Consider the following 23,397-nt stretch of genomic DNA (forward strand, 5'->3'; position numbering starts at 1 on the left):
TTTTGCAGATCCCACCTCGGTGTGTGCATACGTCTCTCTGTAGTGAGAGAGGAGAATGTGGACTTTCCTCTTTGCAAATGCTGGAGCGGAGGGCCTGGGGTCGCGAGGGCGCTGCGATGCTTCATCATGCAACACTACCTAAATCCTTCAGGAATGCCAGAGCTCCAGGAAAAAAAAACACAGTTTTGTTCTTCTTGTTATTTTTAATTATTTTTTTTTGGGGAGGGAGCATCTGAAACACAAACACTTTGGGAGAAAAATAGGGGTCAAACTTCTGTTTAGTTTCTTTTAATTTGTAAAGCAAACTATAAGCAAATAAATATAACAGACACAACCTGTGACTAAGAACATGTCAGCCAGGAATTTTCACTCTTTGAAAACAAAACATATTAATTACACTGCTGCACAATTTTGTGGGTTTAGGTAACCTCTTTAACTATGCATCAGGCAGGCCAAGCACGTCCCTGAAACACCAACCCTGTTTTAAAGGCATAAAGAAGGGAGGACAAAGAAAAAGGGGAACACAGTGAGCTACATATTCATAGATAAGTCAAGATGGAAAAGATGTTTGAAGAACAACAAAAAGAGGACCCTGTTTGTAATGCATTATAGAGAATGAAGATATTTAAGGTGTTTAATTGTCTAAGCAGCTGCCAGCAGAACGTATGAAAACACAACAGAAAAAGGTTTTCTGTCCCTTCAGTTTTGAGATAATATGTCTGCATTTCCCAGTCTGCCTCTGTGTAAGGAAAATGAGTAATTTTCAATTGTTAACATTATTCTAACAGCTTACTGAGCACAGGACAAATTCTGCCATTAGTTCATGTCTCACTCACCCCAGTCACAGAGAGGCAGCACGGGATCATCTGCAAGGGGCTCCGCTGTGCAGAGTGCTTGGAACGAGTGCAGTTACATTAAACGGAGGAGGAAAGAAGCAAGGGACGTGACAAACGGATCCGAGACTCCAGGAAGCAAACCACACAAATGACTGTTGAGTTGTGCAATGACTCAGCAGGAAAAAAAAAAAAAAATAAAAATAATTTTAAAAAGCAGCAGATAGGCAAGTCTTTTCCATAAGAAACGACAGCTACCGTCAAAAAATAAGGAAAATGAAGAGAAATAAGAAGAGTTCGCAGCCTGGAATGCTGCCTAGTCCCATAAGCTCTGCTCACAAAGTTATTTCTCCTAATCAGCCATTTTTTATTACCCTTTGCAGCACACCTGAGCAAGCAGAGGAGCAGCAATCTGCGCTGGCTTTAACCCCCGCGTCCCCGCCACCTCTGCCTGCAGAGCTGCTGCGCTGCCTCAGCTAAACCCAGGACCAAAGTCAGATAAGCACAAAGCAGCCCAACCGCTGGCCTGGGGAAGCAGCACAGCCTTGGAGGGGAGGAGGAGGAACGTGGCAAAGCAGGAGACAGTCACTCCCCCATCTCCTGAACAAACACACACGGTCAGGACAGAAAGATGACACGATATTTCTGCACCTCCTCTGTTGTTCTCCTGAGAAGCCAGCATGAAATTTAAGCTCCTGTTTTACTCGCATAACTTTACAGGTCGATTCTCCCGTGTCGGCTGAGGCTCAACAGCTCGCCCTGAATGGTGAGACTCAATGTAATCTGTTACACATAGATAAAATACTCCAACCAGATGGATGAGGCAGATCAAGCTGTGCAGATTTCACTGCTCAGTTTGAACACACTCTCACACTCATTCTCTCCTTTGCAAACCTGCATGCAAAGAGCTTTTCAAGAACGTTTAATGCTACATTACCATCGCTGTCCCTTCCGTTTGGAACCAGCTGCTGGAGGAACACCCGGTACCTGCCCGGCCTGAGCCACGTGGTGAAGTTCACTGAAATTTAAGCAGATGCTTACGTGCTTTGCAAGGCTGGGGTAGAAAAAAACCCGCTATATCAGGTAACCGTAATTCCTTTCCATCATTCTTCACTTGAAAATACCGTGCCTTATCGCTTCCTTCTGCTCTGCCTTTAAAATCGCTCCTGGCGTGGTTCCACCAGTATAAATTCTACAGGGTAGCTCTGCCATCATTTTGCTTATGCATCAGGGTAATAAAAGAGGAGAGGATGCCAACACCTTCTCTGTGCAACTGAATAGATCTGTTGGCTAAAGCGGGGAACTATCAAGTCAGAAAGGGGGGCAGAAGAGGCTAGAAAATCCGACTGGAGAAGCTGAACAGGTGAAGTACTCAGAATTATTTGCTAAATGCTTTCCTTCGCCATCATACCACCCTTTATGGGTAAGACAAGGCGCTGTGCATTCCCACTGTAGGAGAAAAAGAAAACAAAACTCAACTGCTGTCCTGAGGCAAGGAAAGCTGGAGTGTATGGCCAGCATGGGAAAATCCGGGTATTTGCGTAGCTGCAGGGCTGGCAATGAGGGATCAACACGGACCCTGGACTGTTGTGTCAAAGTAAGTCCCAGTGAAAACCAGGAAGATCTAGTGGGGAGAATCACAACATCTGTGGCATCATCCTGACAACCTGTGTCAACATCCGCCGCTCCCCGGGGCCGAATTCTTATCATTCAAGGGCTTGCGAGGGGAAATTAATAAACACGGACAATCCGGCTGGAAATTACACACAGCCACTAAATCCACTTTTCAGTTTCCAAAGACTAACAGGAATAAAGTAACATTTTGCCCTGAAGTAATTTTTAGACCTAATCCATACAGCTCTGGCAGGGGGGAAGAAACTACTGGGAAGAGATAACCGGTAACTTCTGTCCCACGGGTAACACAGCGTCCAGTACATTAAATGGGTTTTTTCAGTATGACTAAGGTAACATTTCATTCCAGTTCATGTTGCATCACATTAGAAGCAGGAATATTTCACTGCAACCTTTAATTGTCCTGACTCATGCTGTCAGTAAGAAAATGCCCTCTTGGGAAAAGAAATAAATAGACAAATAAAGCCTTAACTGATTGGGTAAAGTACCTACTAGTGGAAGCATTGGCTGATTGTTTTTAAGACATCAAAAAGGGTTCCAGGTGCAATACATTAACCTAAAAGGACAGGTGATGAACAGATTTATAGCTTTTGCAGTTTGACAGAATAAGAAATAAAAAAACCCAGAACGTGCAGATAAGCTTTTGAAAGCATTAATCCTGGGCACCCATGGGCAGTCTGCAAAACGAAAAGCATTTCTATTACACTGGCACTTGTGCAGAAAGGCAGGATAATGAAGTGACCGGGCTATTAGCCTTCCCGAAGAAATGAGATATTGTTGAAACCAGTGCACATTAATTTCAGTGCCCAGGCAAATGGCAGCAAACAGTGCTCTTCAGGCTTTTCTTCTCCCCCTCTCAATAATCATGATAATTTTAAAACTGACACCTGCAAAAGAGACTTTTTTAGTGCCCAGTGAATAACTCAGCAAAAAGAGAAGGCTGTGAGAGAATAGGCGAAAAAAATAAAAAGGTAAGAATATAGTGAAAAGGGGAAGAAAATGGTAAAGTAAAATAGAGCTGGCGGGAACAACCAGGAGCTGGATCTCGTGGCTGCTGAGGTTCACTGGGCGCTGGGCTCCTCTCTGTCCTGCCGCACAGGGCACAGCTGGTGGCATCTCACTGGGTTGTGCCTGGGTTACTGCGACTCCCCCTCCGCTCTGATTTAATCCCAGCCTGATGCTCCGGGGCAGCTCACCGAGTGAGACGCCATTCCATGTGACAGCCCAAGCCAGAGCTCCTGCTCGTCTTGGGAGGTTTTTCCTTCCCAGAGACAAACGAGCTCATTGAAATGCTTTTTGCAAACCTTGTTCGGAAAATTATCTTTAATATTCTTTCCTGTTTGTAAAACCATTTGTGCTACCTACCCAAGTTGTTCTTTATGTCAAACAGAACACAAAGAAGAATCAGCTACTCTGTTGCTCTCTCTCAAATAACACCAAATTAATCAGGTAACTAATCAAAAATTTTTACATTTAATGTTTTGCAAGAAAACCCCTGGCACTTATTTCCATGAGTTTCCTGAGATCACTGAATCATAGAAAGGTTTGGGTTGGGAGGGACCTTAAAGATTGTTTATTTCCAACCCCGTGCCATGGGCAAAGAGACCTTCCACTAGACCAGGTTGTTCAAAGTTAACCTTAAAAATCCTCATCGTTAACTAAAAGTCTTTCCATCAAATCTAAATGATCTCTTAACAGTCTCAGCTTCCTCTTCTAGTTTGGCTCTGCTCTATTTTTCATGTAGTAAATGAACGGGCCGTACCATCCAGACCTGATGCCTCCCGTTCGGTTTTGGAAAACCTACAGGAGGGAGCACAGTTAGTAAAAGAAGACAATCTTTTCTGTTCTTGGATGGAAACGTATATCAACTTGTATACCCATTATAGAGTAATTAAGGCTTTCAGCACACTCTGGGTTTCTGGTAAACGCAGCAGTGGATTTTCTCTAAAGATGCCATCGTTTTGTTTCCCCAGCACGTGCAAACAGCTCTAATACGCTGTTAGGATAGGGAAAGATTTCCTACCGCACATGTGTTTGCACTGAAAACTTTCCGCTAGGCCACACGAACACCATGACAACACCTCCCGCTTTCTCGGTTGCCGTAAACAGCCACCACCAATGGTTTGCACACAGAGCGGTGCAGTCAGAACCGGTGGCAAAAAAACACTGAATCAAGCCCTTTCTTGGGTTTGATCCCTTATTTTCCAGCAGCATACTGCCATGCAGATAGCTGGTCAGGTTCAACTCAGTTCTTTTTGCATACTTAGGACATCTATATAGTAATAAAAGGTAGTAAAAAGTATAATTGCTATTAAGTTTTGACATTCACTATAGTAGCAAAAGCTATTCCTTGATATGTACTGTTTTAGTTCCTGTTCTGTTTGTATGCAGCACTGGAAAATGTCAAATATTACACGAATTACATTTATAGAATCACCAAAACCAAGTAGATTTCACCTAGTCAAAGGTTACATCAGTACATATTCTAACGTGCTAGATATTGAAGGCATTGACCATCAGATCACTTTGAGTCCCTAATAAATATTTTTCGAAAGACAGTTTCATCACCATTTTTATGAAACGCGCATGCAAAGCTAAAGTCATTATCAAAAGCCAGCATACAACAAGCACTAAGAAGTACCTGCAGCTTCTATTTCAATATTTCCCCTCTTCAAAGAGCACCGAAGATGATGAAATTATTTCCCAAACCAGTATTTCTCGTTCGCTCCCTGTGCCGCACACATGCCCGCGCTCCCTGCTGATCAGCGTTTCCACAACCCGATGAGTGATGATAAAAACACCGTTCAAACGCAAACGGAGGCCGTTCTCAGAGCACGTCAGCTCTGGCTGGAGCTCCCTAAGGGGCTGGAGCATCCGCTGGGAGCTCATGGCGACTCTGCCAAGGGCACAAACATCAGCTCGCCCTTGTGCTCCTCACCGCCGCAGCGCACGGCTCTGTTAATTAGGATCTCTTTCCTATGAGTCTTTCAATTTCTGTGCATCCACACTCCCCAGTAATAATTTTCTTATCAAGAAAACTTTGCATATGCACAAGAAGAAAGGCCAAAAATAAACTACCTTCTGTTCTTTTATGAGCCACTGGATTTGTCAAAAATTCCTCCTATACAAAGGCACATCGTGATTCAAAATGAGGCCAGGTACTAATTAAAGAGCCCGTGTGGGCATCAGCTGGTGTTCAACAACATTTTTGCATCTCAATGGATATTTGTTACCAACACCATCTCCTATGTCAATATACTGCCAGCTGTAATCAGACCCGAAACCTCATTTGCAAAGTCTGCTGCCCCAGTGACATTAACACTCCGTCTTCCTCTTGCTGCTGTGCAGCTGGAGCTCATGAAACACGTTCCATCCTCTGAAGTCAAAGCGATATTTCACAGTATTTCAACACGATATACAAAAACCATTAAAACAAAAAGCATGTGCATGTTTATACACACACATGCAGAAAAAAATACCTTCCCTGCCATTTTTCAAAGAGAAACAGGGTAATTTTGCACTCATAATCAATCATGGATACTTTTATAAACAGGGGAAAATATAATTCAGGTGTCAATCTGTTTTCATAAGTCAGATTGTGGGCTATGGCACTTGAAAAAACAAACCCACAAACAAACTTAGCCTGAAGCAGGCAAAGCAAGCAAAGGCAAGGAGGTGAGGATCAAGTGCTTCAGGGCAACACTATGCACATACCCATCCCTAACCAGGAGAAAAAGGGAAGAAATTGGTATGTCTATGTGGCTTTTTCCCCACAAGAACTCCCCTTGCAGTGCTGGGAGCTGTCACAGCAGTTTTTCCAGTAGCGTAATTATCTCCCTGTGAAACTTGCTTCCCTCTTCAGCGTCTCGCAGCGGGAGGGAGGGGGTGTTTGTCTTTGCGTTCCAATAATGAACCCCCGGCTGGCAGCCTCAGCCTCTCTGCTCTGCTTCTTCAAGTCACACTGGCTCCACGGCTACAGATTGAAGAGCAGCCACCCCGTCATCCCAGCAACCAAATCTACATCATCTCCAATAAGAACAACTCCTCGCCTTGCCAGAGCTCTGACACTTTTGCAGCTTCCCCTGGGGATTCAAGTATCAGATATGGAAACGATCAGAGGTTTATTAATCTCATTACACCACTCCTGCAAAAAGCTGTGAGCAACTGCAGCAGTATTAAACAAATTAGTTTGTAGATGAAAAAAGTCAACACAGCTTTGGTTAACCTTCTGAGCATAAAGTTAATGGCCCAGTGAGACCACAAACATCAGGATTTAAGAACAACTGTCTTCTGAAACTGATATCTCACATTGGCCTTGCTTCCTTTAATCACTAATAGGGAACAGAGATTTCGGATCTGCGAAAATCTAAGTAGTTTTGTGTGTGCCCAGAAGCAGCTCCCTTGGAAGTACAAGAAGCTGGGAAAGTCCCTTTTAAAAGGGAAGCTGTGAACACCATACGGCAGCTGAAATCGTACAAATTACAGCTGTAACACTGGATTTTCCTCTTCTTGTTCTGTTTGTCACAACCCAGACGTTGTTTCTAGCCAGGACTGTATGCCGCGCAGTCTGGTTTTCCTTTTGGTGTGCAACAGGTCAGCTGAACTTCAGAAAACTCTTCAAAGCTGCTCCTACACTTCAGATGTTCCCCTACACAACACTACCAAGAGCTGCTTTCAAAGCAGGTTTTGCTCGTGCAGAAGCATGGTCAACATGCTCTTCAAGAGCTGGGATGGCTTCCTGGCATTATTTTCAAAGGAGAACACTGGTGTTTCAGACACAGGAACAAATGTGGTAGAGCACAGGCCCAATGTTAAAACTCACTCCAGTGTAGCAAAGGGCTTGATGTGTGTTTGATGTCATTACTGTTATATCAGTAATAGAAAACATGGAAATTTTGCATCAGGGTCTCTCTTCCCACTGCTCTGAATTCAGATATTTGCTCAGAAACCATAAAAAGTAGCTTAAAGCTCTTTTTATTCAACTGCAACTCTTGGTTTTATGGCACCTATTGATGTGGGTCTCACCATTTCTCTCCCAACACATCTTTATTTAAAAAAAGAAATACATTTTTTACACAGTCACTGTAGACATGTGCACTTAAATAACAATGACACGCATTGCTCCAGCACACTTACATGCCTGAAGTAGCCTCAGCACAGTTACACTGAACCAGCTGTGAAGAGATACAAGGTATGTTTACAAACTACATTTATCTAATACAGTAAAAAAAGCTATTCCATTAAAAATGTACAGAGAATAGATTCGAAAGGCTTGGAAAATTTTTATTTATGCTTCGGGGAAAAAAGTTTGTGTAATTCCTTATGTTTCACTTTGAAAGGAAAAAACCTTCTGAAATAAACAAATGAAGCAATGTGGCTAGAAAGTAAAGCATGTCTGCATGGTTAAAATACCCCTTCAGGGTGAAATCTTATCTGCTACATTCCAATCCTGAGCAAGGTTTGGAGCACTAATTTATAGACCCTGAGGAAAAAAAAGGCATTGAGAAATCCTTGAGTACTCAATAGCACTGCAAATAGGGAAACTGCTGCATAATACAACAGGAAAAGCAGCAAACAGCGCCGGAGTCCATCAGTTGGGTTTCCAACAGTGAGCTGCACTCGGAGACTGGAATTGAGTCCTAACTACACAACTTGAAGAGCGGTTAATTCCATCAGGACTACACACCACATTTAATTCATTTTCCAAGAGAGAGCAAACCATTACCAGTGCCTGTCCATGGCGATGCATTGTCATCTTCTGGATGCTTCGGACATCTATTCAGCCATGGGACTTAGCGGCATGGAATGTGAGACCAGGCAGCCCTTTATAAATTAAACTGGAGGCCACAACAATAATCTAACCTAAATGATCCAACACATATCCATTGCTCCTGACCAGGGAAGGTGAACAGTCACGCTTGGCTCTGCCAAATGTGCTGCCCATTGCAACCACCACCTCTTGTAATTGAGGGTGGGCCTGGCCACCACTAAGCATCTCCAACCAGACACAGGTTACCGTCAGCTTTGAAAGAAAACCGTAACATCTTTTAGTAAGTATTGTGCTTTTTCCTGCTGTTTTACAAAGGAGGAAGAAAAGCAGATTAGATCATGGGTTGCATAAGAAAAAGCAGCTGATGGAAAGCACAGGTAGCACATCACCTCCGATGTGTCTCTAGAGGTGCTAGGATAACAAACTTCACACTCTCAGTTTCAGGAGAAATGATCACAGGATTTAAGAGAAGCTAGAATATAAATAGTGCTTCAAAGCAAAGGTACCAACTCAAATTCCTCCCCCTTTTCCTCCCATCATCCCCACTCTAAAACACGCTCTGGTCCTGACCATCAGGCCAGAACAAAGCAGCAGGCAGAAGCGTGAAATGCACAGATGTTTACGTTCTAATTTGCTTTCTGGATATACACTTGTCTGCAAACTCTCCTCCAGACAGTACACAGAAAGTCCTTTCAACAAATAAACAGATAAGAACAACAAACAGTCAAGTAATAACAGTATATTGACATGAATGGAGCTGAGGAGATGACTCCTCTAGTTCCCATCCCTCGCCACCGCCTCTGGTTACTATTTCCAAGGAGCACACAAAAGGTGTACATGCAACTTCTTTTTACATGAACACACGTTGCAATCTGCCCTGTTCTGACTCAGCAGCTCAATATCTGCCTGCTTTGGTCATTATATTCATGATGGGAAAGCTCTGATCCTACCCCAATTCTTCTGCTTTCTGTCCACACCCACAACTTCAAAAAAAATCACCCTACTTCTCCACCTGTCCCTTGGTTATGCAGTATATTTTATACACTGCTTGTTGCAAAAAGACCTGAGGTTGCAAAGGGCATGCTCATAATGCTCTGATTAAACTGCCCCCTCCTTAAGACAACACACAGGGATTTTTTTCCCAGAAATCAGCTGGGGGGCTCAGGAGAGCAGGGAAAGCTCTGCAAGGGGAGCTGGGGGATGCACTGAGGTCAGGAGCCGAGGCAGCGGAGCGGAGGTAACACCGTGACATGCCAAGTCACCCACCACTGGTTCTGCAGAATGTAAGCCAGCACTGACTGGCCCGGAAGAAGATGCTATCTATCCAAAGGAACGTGCAGCGCTCTGCTGCGTGTGCAGAGCTGCTCGCTTCTGTCCCACTGCAGCCAAAAAGTGCAGGTAGGGCAAGGATTCCGCAACCCTGAGAATGATGCTTTTTGCTTTTCCCCGGAAGAAAACACACATCAGCACAGTTCATTCTGTGCAGATTTACATCAATAACCAGCAATCTCCCTGGACTCCAAGTATCAGTCAGGAACACCAGATAGAGAGCATGAACTTAAAAATAATTCTATAATCCTATTAAGGGCCAGTCTTGCTTCTAATAAACAATACAATTTTTCCTCTCTCCACTGAAAAGCAGGGCACTGAGGGGACATGTGTAAGTGCTCTCCCCTTCTGAGAGGAACCATAATAAGCTAATACAAAGTTCTGTCATGCTCTGGACTATCTGCACAAGTGACAAAAACAAAAAAGGAGACTGTCACTGCCAGAACTAAAACAGATTTGAATCTGCAGACTTCCCTGAAATACAAGAGCTCTTTGGAAGAGACAGCACAGGCTGTATCACATCACTGCTGAACGTTGTCTCTCTGCAGGCACAGACCTGGCACTGCACACCCTGACATTCCCAGCTCCTTACAGTTTTAATCCGGAGTGAACTCCACACATCCTGGTGTAAGGTGACTTGGGTGGAGTTCGCCTAAATTACCAAGACTGTTGATAATGCATTATGCAGTGAAATAAGAACCCGTGTCTCCAGCTTCCGGCAGCTCTGTTCAGAAATCACTTTTAGTTTGGTATAAACCGCCTTGATCCGTAAACCAGGTATGTGGTGACAGCAAGCCCAAGACTGCAAGTTTCACATTATGCTGGTTCCCCAACTCCCTCCTTTTTTCCGCCAGTAAATACTTATGCACTCTCAGCTGTGAAGTAGAAAATCCCAATTGAACTGCAACAGCAATAGGCTTATTTCCTATCAGTCACAGCAACAAATCCAAGCCTAGGGTGAAGGAGCCGATTTGCCATGAAGATAATCAGCACTGTCTCATTCCTCAAGAATTTTAACAACACAATAACCTGGCCCTCCAGACCTATCGCTCCTAAACCCACACTGTATCAACAGTGCTTAGTTAGCCATTAGAAAGGAAAGAAAATAAGCTCAGCACAGAGCCCTTGTGACTATTGCTGTTTTCTCACAGCCAAAGTATAGAGTACGTGCTCTGCTACAGACAGGACATATACGTTTTTTATTAAAGAAATGCAAGTTTCAGTCATGCTACTAACCACATTGTACACACTACCCAAAAATGCCTCAGGGAGCACTGTCACATGAAGAACAGCATGCAAAATTACACTTTGTCTGCTTTCTGCATGCTCATATAACCTACACAGTGTAAATCTGATCGAAGGAGGTAATTAACCTTTCTCCATTCAAATCCTCAGCCACTTAAGAGATACAGCCATACACATACACTTAAGAATACACTAAAAATTAAACTGAAGTTGAGTGAAAACGGCACGCTTGCCTTTTTAAAATCATGCTCTACGTTTTTATTAGACATTGCTGGCTATGACCAATTGTGAAACAACTACATTCCTTGGAGATATGGTATTAATACCATATTTATGAGAAAACAGGGGTTTAAAAAAAAAAAAAGAGGGGAGGTGAAGCATCTCGGAGGAGCATTTATCTGTGGGTGATTTATGGATAGTACTGACCTTTCAGCTTCATTCAGGTTGCTGCCAGTTCCTCCCGTTCCCGCAGTGCAAGCTGCCGTGGAGCTGGCAGAGAAGGCAAGAGCAGCAGCTCCGCTCCCTCCCTCCATGTTGCACATTCACACTTACACACTCAGACACACTCACAACCCCCCCAAAAAGCTGTAGAGATAGATACATAAATGAAAAGCACACAACAGCTTGCAATTCTGGGTTCCCATTGCGCCTTCCCTCACTCAAACTGATTCATGTTTTCCTGAGGCTGTTTCAGGCATTTGAGCTGTAACCCTTTCGGAGCTGGAGCAGAGAGGGAGGAAAAGGAATTTCTTTGTCCTGTGAACCACGTACCTAAGCAGGGATGTCCTGAACCTGCTCTGCAGGTTTGTACCCCTAATAATAAAACCTTGGCAACTCTGATGCACGTGACCAGGAAGAGTCAGAAGCAGGAGACTATTCCGTATAACCTTGGATGTATCACATCAATGTGTTTGCTATTCAGCATCCTCCCTTTTGAAAATGGGAATATTTACTGTGTTCCTAGAGGAGACTTGTAGGGCTTAATTTATTTCTGTGTTTATGCAGCCAGTTTTAAAAGTAGTGTTGCAAAACTGATATTACATTTCTAAACCATAAATAGGAAATGAGTATTATTATCCAACTTTCAAATCCCATTAAAAGACTGAAATCTTTCATCCGACCACCACTGCAGCAGTCTGGATGATTAGATATCTGTAAGAGGCAGTGAGGTCTAGCAAATAAAGAGGAAAGCTTGGATGATGAATGAGTGGCGCTCAGTCCTGGCTTTGCCATTAGTTTGCTGCGTGACCTTGATCAACTGCTTTTAATCTCTCTGTATTGGAACAAACCACAGAGCTATTCTCACCTCTGTAAAAGGGCCCCACTTTTCTGTATTATTGTTACTGCTACTATTTGCTGAGGCTCTAGCTCACACATGCAAGCTGTAATTTGTAACCAACAGTATTAGATACTGTCCAGACACAGCCCATGGAAATTCAACATATAATCCAAGTGCACCTGATCTTTCACGTAGTTCCTTTCAACTCAGTAGGATTGCTGAGGATATTCTCAGTTATCAGTTTAAGTGCAGATTCCAGGTGTGTGAAACACTGCGTGCTCTTTGGACTCTGTGAGATGCCAAGTTTAGAAAGACATTTACTGAGTAAACCCACTTTTGTTGTTGTTTAGAATTCAACAGAAGAGGCTACGCAACCCCAAACGATGCAAAACAGTTCATGCAACTGTTTTTTGTTTTAAATGGCTAGATAAAAGTGTTTTGCTAAATGCTGCATAACTGAGCGACAATAACCTTGTTAATTAGACCTAACGCATAAGGACACAGTCATGCCAGCCATCAGTTCAGCACTTACAGCAGAGGGGGAAGATGCGAGCTTGGCAAAGCGTGAGCAACGTCAAACAGGTTATACCCGTTCTGTGCCTAGAAAGCCTCAGGACTGCTTCTCAATGCTAACTTCTCTTTGCTTCACCCAAGTAGACACACAGGAATGGGACAAGCTAAAGACAGAAGAACCGAATAGGAGAAAACATGCCCATTTAGACAAAAAACCTAACTTTGTAGCAATAGCTGCCGGGCTTCAGGAACCATCACAATGCTCCTTCCCCCTCAGTCACCCCCACCACATCCAAAGTCTATGACTTTGGACTATGACTATCTCAGGGATTATAACCCTCAACTAGCGGTTGTGACCTCCCTGACTTGAGTGAATAACTTAAATCAACTAGAGTCTAACTCCATGACAGGAGAAAACAGAAGCAAGAGTGCAGGTGTTTGCACCAGAAGATGGGGACAGAGCCAGGAGCAGAACTGCACATTGGTCCCAGACCCCAAAGCACCAACACTTGTGAAAACAAGGTAAGAAAGCCTGTGCAAATTCACCACCCAGCTTTAGTGCAGTGAGATACTGCGCTGCACCCCAAGGTAACCACAGATAGAGGGTAACCTGCTCCTGCAAAGAGTGAAGCTAAAACCCAACTCTGCAGCCGCTAGTTCAAGTGATCCGTGTTCAATCCAAGCTGAACGAAACAGCAACAAAGCAAAAACAAAGCTGTCATTTTACAAAGCCATAAAGCACAAAAACTCAACAGACGGGTATAAGTTCTACTACTGTGCTTCACAGCAAAACAGAAGTAGATGTGGGGAAAAATTAAAATATATTTACTGTAGAGCTCCAAAAGAGACTCTCACCAACTAACTGGAACCAATTAGTATTCCAGGGAAGATGCATTTGCTAGTGCACAGAAGTTCAGAAATCCCGTACCAACAGCAATCCTGCACCAACAGCACCCAGGTGTCTGGGACACAGCAGCTCATACCCTGCTGTGGCTTCTTGTGCCTCTGTGACACTATCAGTGTCAGTCATGCCAAGAGATAGCATCTCCAGCCCCTCCTTTCGGCTCTGTCTTCATCAGATACCAGCTGTTGTCTTGCACTTTGTAAACGCACCAAGGCCAGAGACACTGTCTTACTTCTTATTTGTACCTTTTTCAGTACAACCTTTATTCAAGACCAGGGCTTGGGATTCTATCACTAAACAATAATCAGTATTTTGTTTCACAGCTAACAAGAATCCACTAGTCATAAAGAAATACTGCTGTGCACATAAGTGTCACATTTTAAAAAGGTGTTTAAGGCACCTCTTGGAGGAGCAGGCTCAAAACTGCTACGGTTTGATGTAAACTAATGCAGCTTTACTGCAGGAAAGCTTCATTATTTCTGCTGGAGACAGTCTCGACAGTAATGGATCATTTTTCATAGACAAGATCTGGTCTCCAGACAGCTATATTTTATCCTTATTTAGGGCTTAAATTATCATAATAATAGCAAAACAAAATTAAAATTTTGACCCAAATTGTGGTGTGTTTTTTTTAATTAAGAGAAGCAGGCAGAATGATATCACCGACTGTAAGCTCCAATTTGCTGTTAAATCACCAATGGGCCTGGAAACATTTTCTCTTAGTCCTTGGGGTGACAGAGGGTAGTGCCAAATCAAATTTAAGAACAAGTCTCCAACCCAGAAAGCTTCTTTATGCTTTATGACACAATTGCATTCTTGACCGACTCACTAACTTCCAGGTTGATAGCTCGCAAAAATGATAATTAATTTGCATAATGATTCAGTGTTCTAATACCTAAATTAACTTTGGGAAACTGCACCAAGAAGTCTTCTTTCAGACTATTCTCTCCTAACAGAAGTTTCTGTCAACCACCTAAAGAATAAGATTATCCAAGTCAAACATGGCTTGTCACCTCTGCCAATACGTTCATTGCTCCTCTGATAGTTGCCCAGAGTTTCAACACCATTCCATTTAAGAACTGAAAAATGCTGAGTAAGAGTGGATTTTAAATTTAACCTCTTTGATCGCTTAAGTTTATCCAGGCAAAGAGCAAGGATGCTGCAGACAGCTTTCTCTCTTGCTCTTCACATAATTTTTCATTAAATTTAAAATGGATCGCAATTAATAATATATACATGACAAGATAATGTAGGACTGCTTTTGATTCCACAAGCAAATGAATTTAATGAGAAAATATTTCGATGCTGAGATATGCGTTTGAGTAAACGACTTGAAGCAACACCATTCTCCCAGCGTACATTACAACGGCAGTTTTCGCTAAGGCATTGCTCAACACGCACTGGAGCTCGTTCAGAAAACGTGCAGACCCACCCGACAGCTGGGACCAAGAAACTAAAGTATTTAAAAGAAAGTCTTGCCCCTAGCCCAAGAGCAGAACTATTTCATTGCTAATTGATGGCACAGGTCACAAACTGCTCTCTGCTGGAACATGTGACAGGACATTTGCCTTCTCTGAGCCACAAAGCACAGTCATTTACAGCCTGTTCAACCCCTTGTTATATGAATATTTTTTTTAAATACCAGAAGGACTCAGTGAATCACAACACAAGAGAAAACCAGAACGCAATTTCTGACTGACAAAACATACGTAAAAGCCTTTCAAGTCTTCACATCAGATGTTCCTTTTCTATGGTTGAAGTAAAGTGCATTTCTGAAGGGCTGGTTCAAGCCATGCCTTCCCCACCAAGAGAAAATAACTGCTGTGCAGGCTGCAGCAGCCACCTTCCAATCCCTGTCCCCAAGAGGGTTTCCATTCCCGCACATTCTCCCGTACAACTATGCTCAAGGCTCTACTCAGAATCCCAGGCCATTGCCACTACTGCACACCTCCACAATTAATCATCTTCAAAGGCCATTTAGACAGCTATGCATTATTACACCTCCATGACAGTTACTGCCACCCTGAATTCCTTTGCATATTTCTACTGCAGGTAAATTACTGCAAATACAGCAGCATCTGCACAACGCGACGTGTTGGATGACGCTTCTGCACAGCACTAATGCAGTAAAGACTTGGACACGTCCACAGGTGAACCCGCAATGAAAACTTTAAATACTTTATCTGAATTTTGTACTATAAAAAGTACAAGTGCAAAACCACAAGAGGAAGATTGCACTTCAGCTTGACTAGAAACAGCACGAAGAGGAAGCTAAGGAGCAGCTACCTGGCTCTATATCCCACATGGAACACGTGGCATGTGTTTTTAAGTCACGAATCAATCTTCACTTGTGGAATCCCTGCCAGAAGTAGATGAAATAGGTACACGCTGCAACTTATTGTTAGTGAAACCTTATTCCAAAGTGAAGAGGAACCAGCACTAATTTCAGTATTCCCACACTGCTTTTCTTGCTTTGTCAGATAGTCTGAGCAAGTCGCCGCTCAGGACAAGTTTAGGCTTGCAGAGCTGCTTAGCAAAGCCGTGGCCAAGGTGTGTCTGTGCAATCCACCTGCTCATAGTCAGCATGGCAAAACCTCAGGCACCTGCCCTCCAGGGAATGAGGAACATGGTGGGAACTGCACATATAAATGAAATATATCCCCCTCAAATGTATCTTGGACACGGAAAGAGGGAACTCTGCATTACAGATCAGCACCGTCTTCTCATTAAAGTTGGAAGATGCGACTGGACTGCCCAGTGTGTGATGGAGAGCCATACTTTTGAATGTTCTAATTCTGGAACTAAAGGGTTTGAGCTACAGGCAAACAGATCAAATGGCAGAGAGGTTCTAATTCCATTAAGCACCTATCTTGTCGCTGTCATGCACCCAATATCTAAAAATACAACCATACAAAGGACTCCAGTTTTCTTTTTTCTAGCATAAAGCTCACAATATGCTGCCCCGTTTCCTCTATTAGCCAACCAGTATTTGGCTTTTTTTTGATTTATTTCAGAGCCCTTAGTTACTCACATCACACCAACTGGGTGGGATCAGGGATGAATGGGTGGAAACAAAACCCTGACACATCACATGGAGGCAGCTGACTTTCAGCAAGTAAAGCCTTTCCAGAAATCCCCAGTGCATACTAACCAAGCATATACAGTTCCTTTTTTCAAAGCCTAGCCTAGGAACTAAGCTAAGATCTACCTCTGGTCTGAATTTCCACTGCACTCAATCTTCTGTATTTTTTCCATAAGAACTAGCTTGCTTTATGTCAATGTTATATCCAAGATAACTGAAATAAAGACCAAGTGACAAACTAAAAGAGAACACAAAAACTTCAGCATCACGTAAAGAATTATACAGATTCCAACATCATGGGATTTCACGTGGCTACACAACACAGTGTGCTCAGCTACACCACAGTAGGAACCATGCATAGAAAGCAGTTCACATCCTAATTTTTGGGCAAACTTGGTTTCACAGCAACAAGAGAGGCGTCCTCTGTTTTGGATGAACCCAAACTGTGACCTCTAGAGAGCTGATGTGCTGAGCTCTTCCCAGTACCCTAAACTTCAGTCCAGAAGGAAAGGCTTTCTCCTCTCTGCAGCAGTTCCCTGTCCTGCTGGAACTGAGGGGCCACAACTGGACACAAGATTCCAGGTGTGGTCTCCCCAGGGCAGAGCAGAGGGGCAGGAGAACCTCTCTGACCTACTGACCACCCCCTTCTAACCCACCCCAGGTACCATTGGCTTCCTGGCCACAAGGGCCCAGTGCTGGCTCATGGTCACCCTGCTGTCCCCAGCACCCCCAGGTCCCTTTCCCCTACGCTGCTCTCTAATAGGTCATTCCCCAACTTATACGGGAAATAGGGAATATAAAAATGTGGATTCTCAAATTTATCAGGAGTGAAGGAACTGGGGATAAACAAGGTTACAGTTTCACTCACTGTACAGAAAAGCACACGTGCAGCACCCACATCTGTACTGCAGCTGTCTCCACCCCTTATGCTTTCTGCTGAAACTTCAGTGGTCTAAGAAATGCATGAATTACAATTTAAAATGAACCTGCACTTGAAGGAGGGGGTGTGAGGAGCAAAAAATGATGTGGCAGGTACCCCTGGCAGCAGTCTTAAAGGACAGACATTTCCAATTATGTGATTATTTTAACAAGGCGTCTTTCCTTCCTCTGAAGCGTTTTTGTCCTCTGCACACAGCAGCTTATCCGATGTGCTCAGCAGTTCTATTTATATAGACATGACTCACCTTAGGACCGCCTCAGACAAGGTACCCCTTAAAAACAAAAATAATAACAAAGTGAAAATAGCGTGAAAATAAGATCTCCTTCTAACGTTCATCCTGCAACATTGACCAGACTGTAAAGGCAACGTGATATTAAAGGTTCAGAATGCTCAAAAACGACATCAGGGTGTCAGATGAGCAAAGGGGAACCGCTGGACCAGAAACGGTCACCCCGATTCCACATGACATTGCTGTATGCCCAGCACAGCATCAGGAATGAGAAGATCTGCATGCAGAACATCATTTCAAAGGTGTCTTCAATGGGTCAGACAAGTTAAATAGTTATTTTTTTTACTGCAGCTCCTTAATTGTTACGTTGCTTTTACTGTTATATTGAGAACATTCCTTAAAATAGAAAAATAAGGAAGAAAGCAGCAAAGCTTGACTGGAAAGTTAGGTAGACTTGTCCCTAGAAATCTCTCCTCTCAAGTCTGGGAAAAACAGGCTCAATCTACTCTGGTAGTCCATAGACTGTAAAAGAGAAATGATTTGCAGATGGTGCTCCCGAGGGGCTGTGGGAGGCAGGGAAAAATAACTTCTCCATATTCAATCTTTCTACAATACCAAAAGGTAAAAAAAAAATCAGATTCTTCTCACTTCTTCAACTTCTACATTTTTGGTTAATTAGCTTCCTCAGAAGAGCTCCTCATCAGCTCTACAACAAGGAGGGGATTGTATCTCCAACCTCATTTGTGTAGCAGGGTCAGAACAGCCAGACAGACTCACAGCCACCAAAAGGGACATTCCAGTGGCATTAATCGGTGCTCCTTGGGGACATGTCCTTCCCTCCCCAGAAGATTGTTTGTGGGCTCCATTTCAAGGACCTACATTGAAACTGGGAGTTGCAAAGATTCATAATGGCTTAGGAACAATTTACTGATTCATTATCAATACCAGCGATAAGACTGATCTGATTAATGTCACTTCCCCCTAGAAAGCAGTAAGCAGTTCTGACAGAATCAAGCAGAAAACTCTTATCCTGTCCTGTCTTATCATATGCCAGCTATTTCAGTTAATTGCAGGTAATATATCATCTACAGCAATGTCTTTCATTTAAAAGCATACAGTGTCAACTACATGCTTGTAAAAACCTCTCATTTTCCTAAGAACAAATGGTTTGCTTGTTTGTTTGAAAGCTCAAGATCAATTTCTTCCTTCATGCCGACCTAATGCCCCAATTGGCAAAACTTAATAGTAATAATCTCTCCTCAGAAAAGGCCGAGTTGTTCCCAAATTCCTCAGCTGTAAGTAATCTTATGTGAACCACTGTGAAAGCAGTAAAATCCAGCTTGTCCTCATAGGCAAACATGAACTGAAGTGTCAGCATTCCTCAGCGAGGTCCACAGGCAGAGAAAGCTGCTCAGCGCGTAACACGCAGGTCTATGGGTAGTTAAGTATGTGCTGAAGTGCTTCTGTGAAATGAAGAGCCAAGACAAACCCCAATAGAAGCCACTTCTCCTGGTCCTTGTTGTTATATTGTAAAATAGAGTTTTCTTGGATCCTGAGACTCTAAAAGAATCCAAGACACGCTCTCCTGTTCCGGGCCTGCCAGGTACCATTGCTAAGTGGGCAGTACAGATTTATAGGAATGGGAAAGAAAGGTTCTCCAGCAGCTCTTTTATTCCAATCCTTCCAGAATGATGGAGTGGAATCCAAGCTCTCAAACCACTAGAGCTATTAAGCAGCCCAGAGGTATTCCAGATACCTGCAGACTCCCACAGAACACGGGAATAGAAACTGCACAGGATGACCTTGAATTTCCTCCTCAGGTGCAAAACTCATTTAAGTGTCTCACCTCACAATTGCTCTGACATTTCAAATGCCATCAATAAAATGTCCTTATTGCATTTGGTTTCAATGGGCAAGTCCTATGAAAGGAGACTGAATCAGGGCAGAGTCAGTTAAAAATCTTTGCTTTGCTGCTGCCTAATTAGATGATGCTGACTAATCCTCTGCATTACTTGAGAGTGAAAGGAACTCAGCAGGAGTGTTAAGATGGGTTTTTAAAGAGCTAAAAGCCATGAATGATTTCCTCTTACAGGGAGTATTTCTCTTGCACAAGATGCTTCATCAAGTGTTCTTTTCCAATATTATATTCTCCACAAAACGTCTCTGTGGCCTACAGTGTTAGAAGTTAAAAGAACAGCATAAGGAAACAAAAAATGGAGAAGAAAAAAGCTCGACACAATCTCCTACAAAATTTTCCATACAAGAGCAACTACAATGAGAAATGATTTGCAGGACTGGCCCCTTGACCTACCATTAAGTAAACAGGGACTATAAATTTTTTGTTCTCCTGCAAAAACACGGACCTGTGGCTAACTGTGACCACGATGTAGCCCCTTAGCGAATTCACAAAGAATTGCTCATGGGTTTGCAGTGAGACGTGCACAAGCTGCCCTCACAAAGCTCAACCCCATGCTTGCATAGTCCTGTTAGATCAAGAAACCTTAACAGCCTTAACACGGCTAGAAATTTAAATCTAAAATGTTCTAATTGCTTTCATTTCCGCAGAGATTCTGCTAAACCACAGCTGCAAAATACACAAGTTGAAAATAAAAAGGCCTCAGACTGAATTATTCAAGGATGGGAAATCATTATCAATCTTTTTTGAAGCTTTAACAGAATGCCATCGTCAACTATCTCATTATGTGAACCAGTTCCTATGGCAAGAATTCAACTGCTCAAGCCGCCTTTTCTCCTCCAAGCTTAGCTTGTTAAGTTCTGATCAATTAGGAAACATAACAGCCCTTCTGCAAAGAGAAGGCAGACAACAAAAGCAGCCCAATCAGCAGGAGTCAAAGTGTAAGATGGCACTAAGAACTAGTGCTCCATAGGCATGTGAGTATGGAAAGCTGCTCCATTTTCAGTGACGGCAGCCAAGGGAAAACAAATGAACTTGGTAGGTGGTGAGTTTTGGTAAAATTTGAAGTAAAACAACCTCAACACTCCAATGTTTTACTTTGCATGATGTACATTTCCCAAAAGGTAGAAATTGCACCTTCTGCAGTTAGGATGCTCATGCTCACATCAGGTTCACGTCAGCTGCAAGTATCTTCTTTAGGTTCCCGTCTGTGCATCTTGAACTGTATTAAAGAATACTTGTTAGGAAAGGACTATTTTTTAACCACAGCTTCGTCCTTAAAAATAACAGACCGTAAACAGCCTTCTGCTCACCAGCGTAGCTCCTGAAAGCTGTCCAAGGTCAGACATGCCTCCTTGCTTTAGTGAGAAAAGCAGGTCAACAAGAACTGCCTACTCCTTCAATCACTTACCAACAGCTAATCCACTGGGAGCAACACCAGGGCTGCAGGACTCACCCAGGATGGATTTTTAGAGTCTCAGGCTTACCTGAACAGGCAGGTTGGCTTGATGATTCTCTGTCACCAATGATTATACAGAAGTTTGGGTTAGTGATAGAGAACAGGAGGAAAAGACCGCTGGATTTACTGAGCACCCAGGTTTGTGCAAAAGAAAAAACCTTCTTTACACTGTAGATATACTTTGTCAGAAAACTAATAAGCAAACCCAAGTCCACATTGCTATTTTCAAAGTAATTTTCAGGTACATCTGCAGGTAAGTCTCTGCATTGCCCATATTTAGATACCGTATTTTTATTGGCAAACAGTTCTGCAATCCCTACTACAATAATGCTCAAAAAGATGTATACATATTCTTGCATACAATTAAAATAATAACTAGTTCCCATAAAGGACATACATGTGGGTACATGAAACAATAGCTGAACCTGAAGAAGCGCACGGGCATTAATTCAGTACATAAATGCAGGAGATATTCTGCTGGAAGTAACTTTTGCTCAAGGTCACTGGTGAAGTTACTTCAATATAATTAATTCAACAGCATTTAGAGTCATTTAAAAGAAGTTACCATAAAGCAGTAATTCCTGTGAAGCACAAAAGGATTCCAAGGACTGCGTATCCCCTGCAAACAAACAAACAAATCACTGCAGGCCTGGCGGGTGTTGGGGTTAAACCACATTCTGCTGACGCACCAAGGCAGCTCAGTCATTATCACCTCCAACCAGGATGGAGAAGAAACGTCCCTTGAAAGTCAAAACCCAAAATGCAACTCCAGGGGAAAAAAAAAATAAAGGCATGAAGTAAGTTAAATCACAGAATCCCAGAATGTGAGGGATGGAAGGGCCCTGGAAAGCTCATCCAGTGCAATCCCCCCATGGAGCAGGAACACCCAGATGAGGTTACACAGGAAGGTGTCCAGGCGGGTTGGAATGTCTGCACAGAAGGAGACTCCACAACCCCCCTGGGCAGCCTGGGCCAGGCTCTGCCACCCTCACCGGGAAGAAGTTTCTTCTCAAATTTAAGTGGAACCTCTTGTGTTCCAGTTTGAACCCATTACCCCTTGTCCTGTCACTGGTTGTCACCCACAAGAGCCTGGCTCCATCCTCCTGACACTCCCCCTTTAGATATCTGTAAACATGAACGAGGTCCCCCCTCAGTCTCCTCTTGTCCAGCTCCAGAGCCCCAGCTCCCTCAGCCTTTCCTCACACGGGAGATGCTCCATTCCCTTCAGCATCTTGATGGCTGCGCTGGACTCTCTCCAGCAGTTCCCTGTCCTGCTGGAACTGAGGGGCCACAACTGGACACAAGATTCCAGGTGTGGTCTCCCCAGGGCAGAGCAGAGGGGCAGGAGAACCTCTCTGACCTACTGACCACCCCCTTCTAACCCACCCCAGGTCCCATTGGCTTCCTGGCCACAAGGGCCCAGTGCTGGCTCATGGTCACCCTGCTGTCCCCAGGACCCCCAGGTCCCTTTCCCCTACGCTGCTCTCTAATAGGTCATTCTCCAACTTATACTGGAACCTGGGGTTGTTCCTACCCAGATTCAAGACTCTACACTTGCCCTTCTTATATTTCATTAGATTTTTCCCTGCTGGCTCTCCAGCCTGTCCAGGTCTCTGGATGGCAGCATAGCCTCATGTTAGCTGTTTTCTAGGAGAGTAAATAGCACATCTTGCCCCTTGGTGTTCAGGTAACGGCACACAGGAAAATGGGAAAACCGCAGCCAGGGGAGGATGAAACACCTCAGAATGTATCTTGGCATGAGCCAAACAGATTTAAGGATTTCAGTGCATCTTATTCTAAATTGCATGTGACCTATTTTAGACCTCACTATAATTAACTGTAATTTGTACAGATTTCAATTTAATACATGAACTGGATTGCTTATAAAAAAAAAAAAAAAAAAAAAAGGAAAAACCAGGGCAATTTCTAAAGTTAAAAAGTCAGAAACCTATTTTTAAGTTAAAACATCAGGAAAAAAACAACCACACACCAACACACAACCACAAGAATAACTTCTTACTCATTTCTTACTCATGTATACCCAGGTCTTCCTTTATATCTCCCTCTCAGACGCCCTTACCTTTGCTACCAAATCTATTGTGTCCAGAAGGTGAGTTCTCACAAAACCCCCTTTATAGTCAACAGGACAAAAGAAAAGCAGAAGAAACCTACAAGGACTTTAATCAGAACTTGGCATACTGTCCATTTCCAAATGGATTAATGTTTCTGCCCTGTGCCTCCAGTAAATGACATTTGTGCTTTGTATC

At 43.3% G+C, this 23,397-nt stretch overlaps 1 protein-coding gene across 10 annotated transcripts in view; it reads right to left on the bottom strand.

The window, feature by feature from the left end:
- ARHGAP32 (Rho GTPase activating protein 32) overlaps positions 1-23,397 on the bottom strand; it is a 161,280-nt gene that overhangs the window by 112,208 nt on the left and 25,675 nt on the right. For 2 of the 10 annotated variants that reach the window (XM_065040364.1, XM_065040362.1), the window contains exon 1: positions 11,236-21,931. The exons of 4 other annotated variants lie outside the window; for them this stretch is intronic. In XM_065040364.1, the coding sequence (XP_064896436.1) occupies positions 11,236-11,351 (116 nt within the window). In that variant the 5' untranslated portion in view covers positions 11,352-21,931. Of the gene's footprint in view, positions 1-836; positions 1,829-5,106; positions 5,425-11,235; positions 21,938-23,397 lie in introns of those variants that run through there. 4 more of the 10 variants (XM_065040358.1, XM_065040359.1, XM_065040368.1 and 1 more) reach the window with 4 other exon arrangements.

This window comes from Columba livia, chromosome 24, assembly GCF_036013475.1.
Source record: "Columba livia isolate bColLiv1 breed racing homer chromosome 24, bColLiv1.pat.W.v2, whole genome shotgun sequence".
NCBI classification, from domain to species: Eukaryota; Metazoa; Chordata; class Aves; order Columbiformes; family Columbidae; genus Columba; species Columba livia.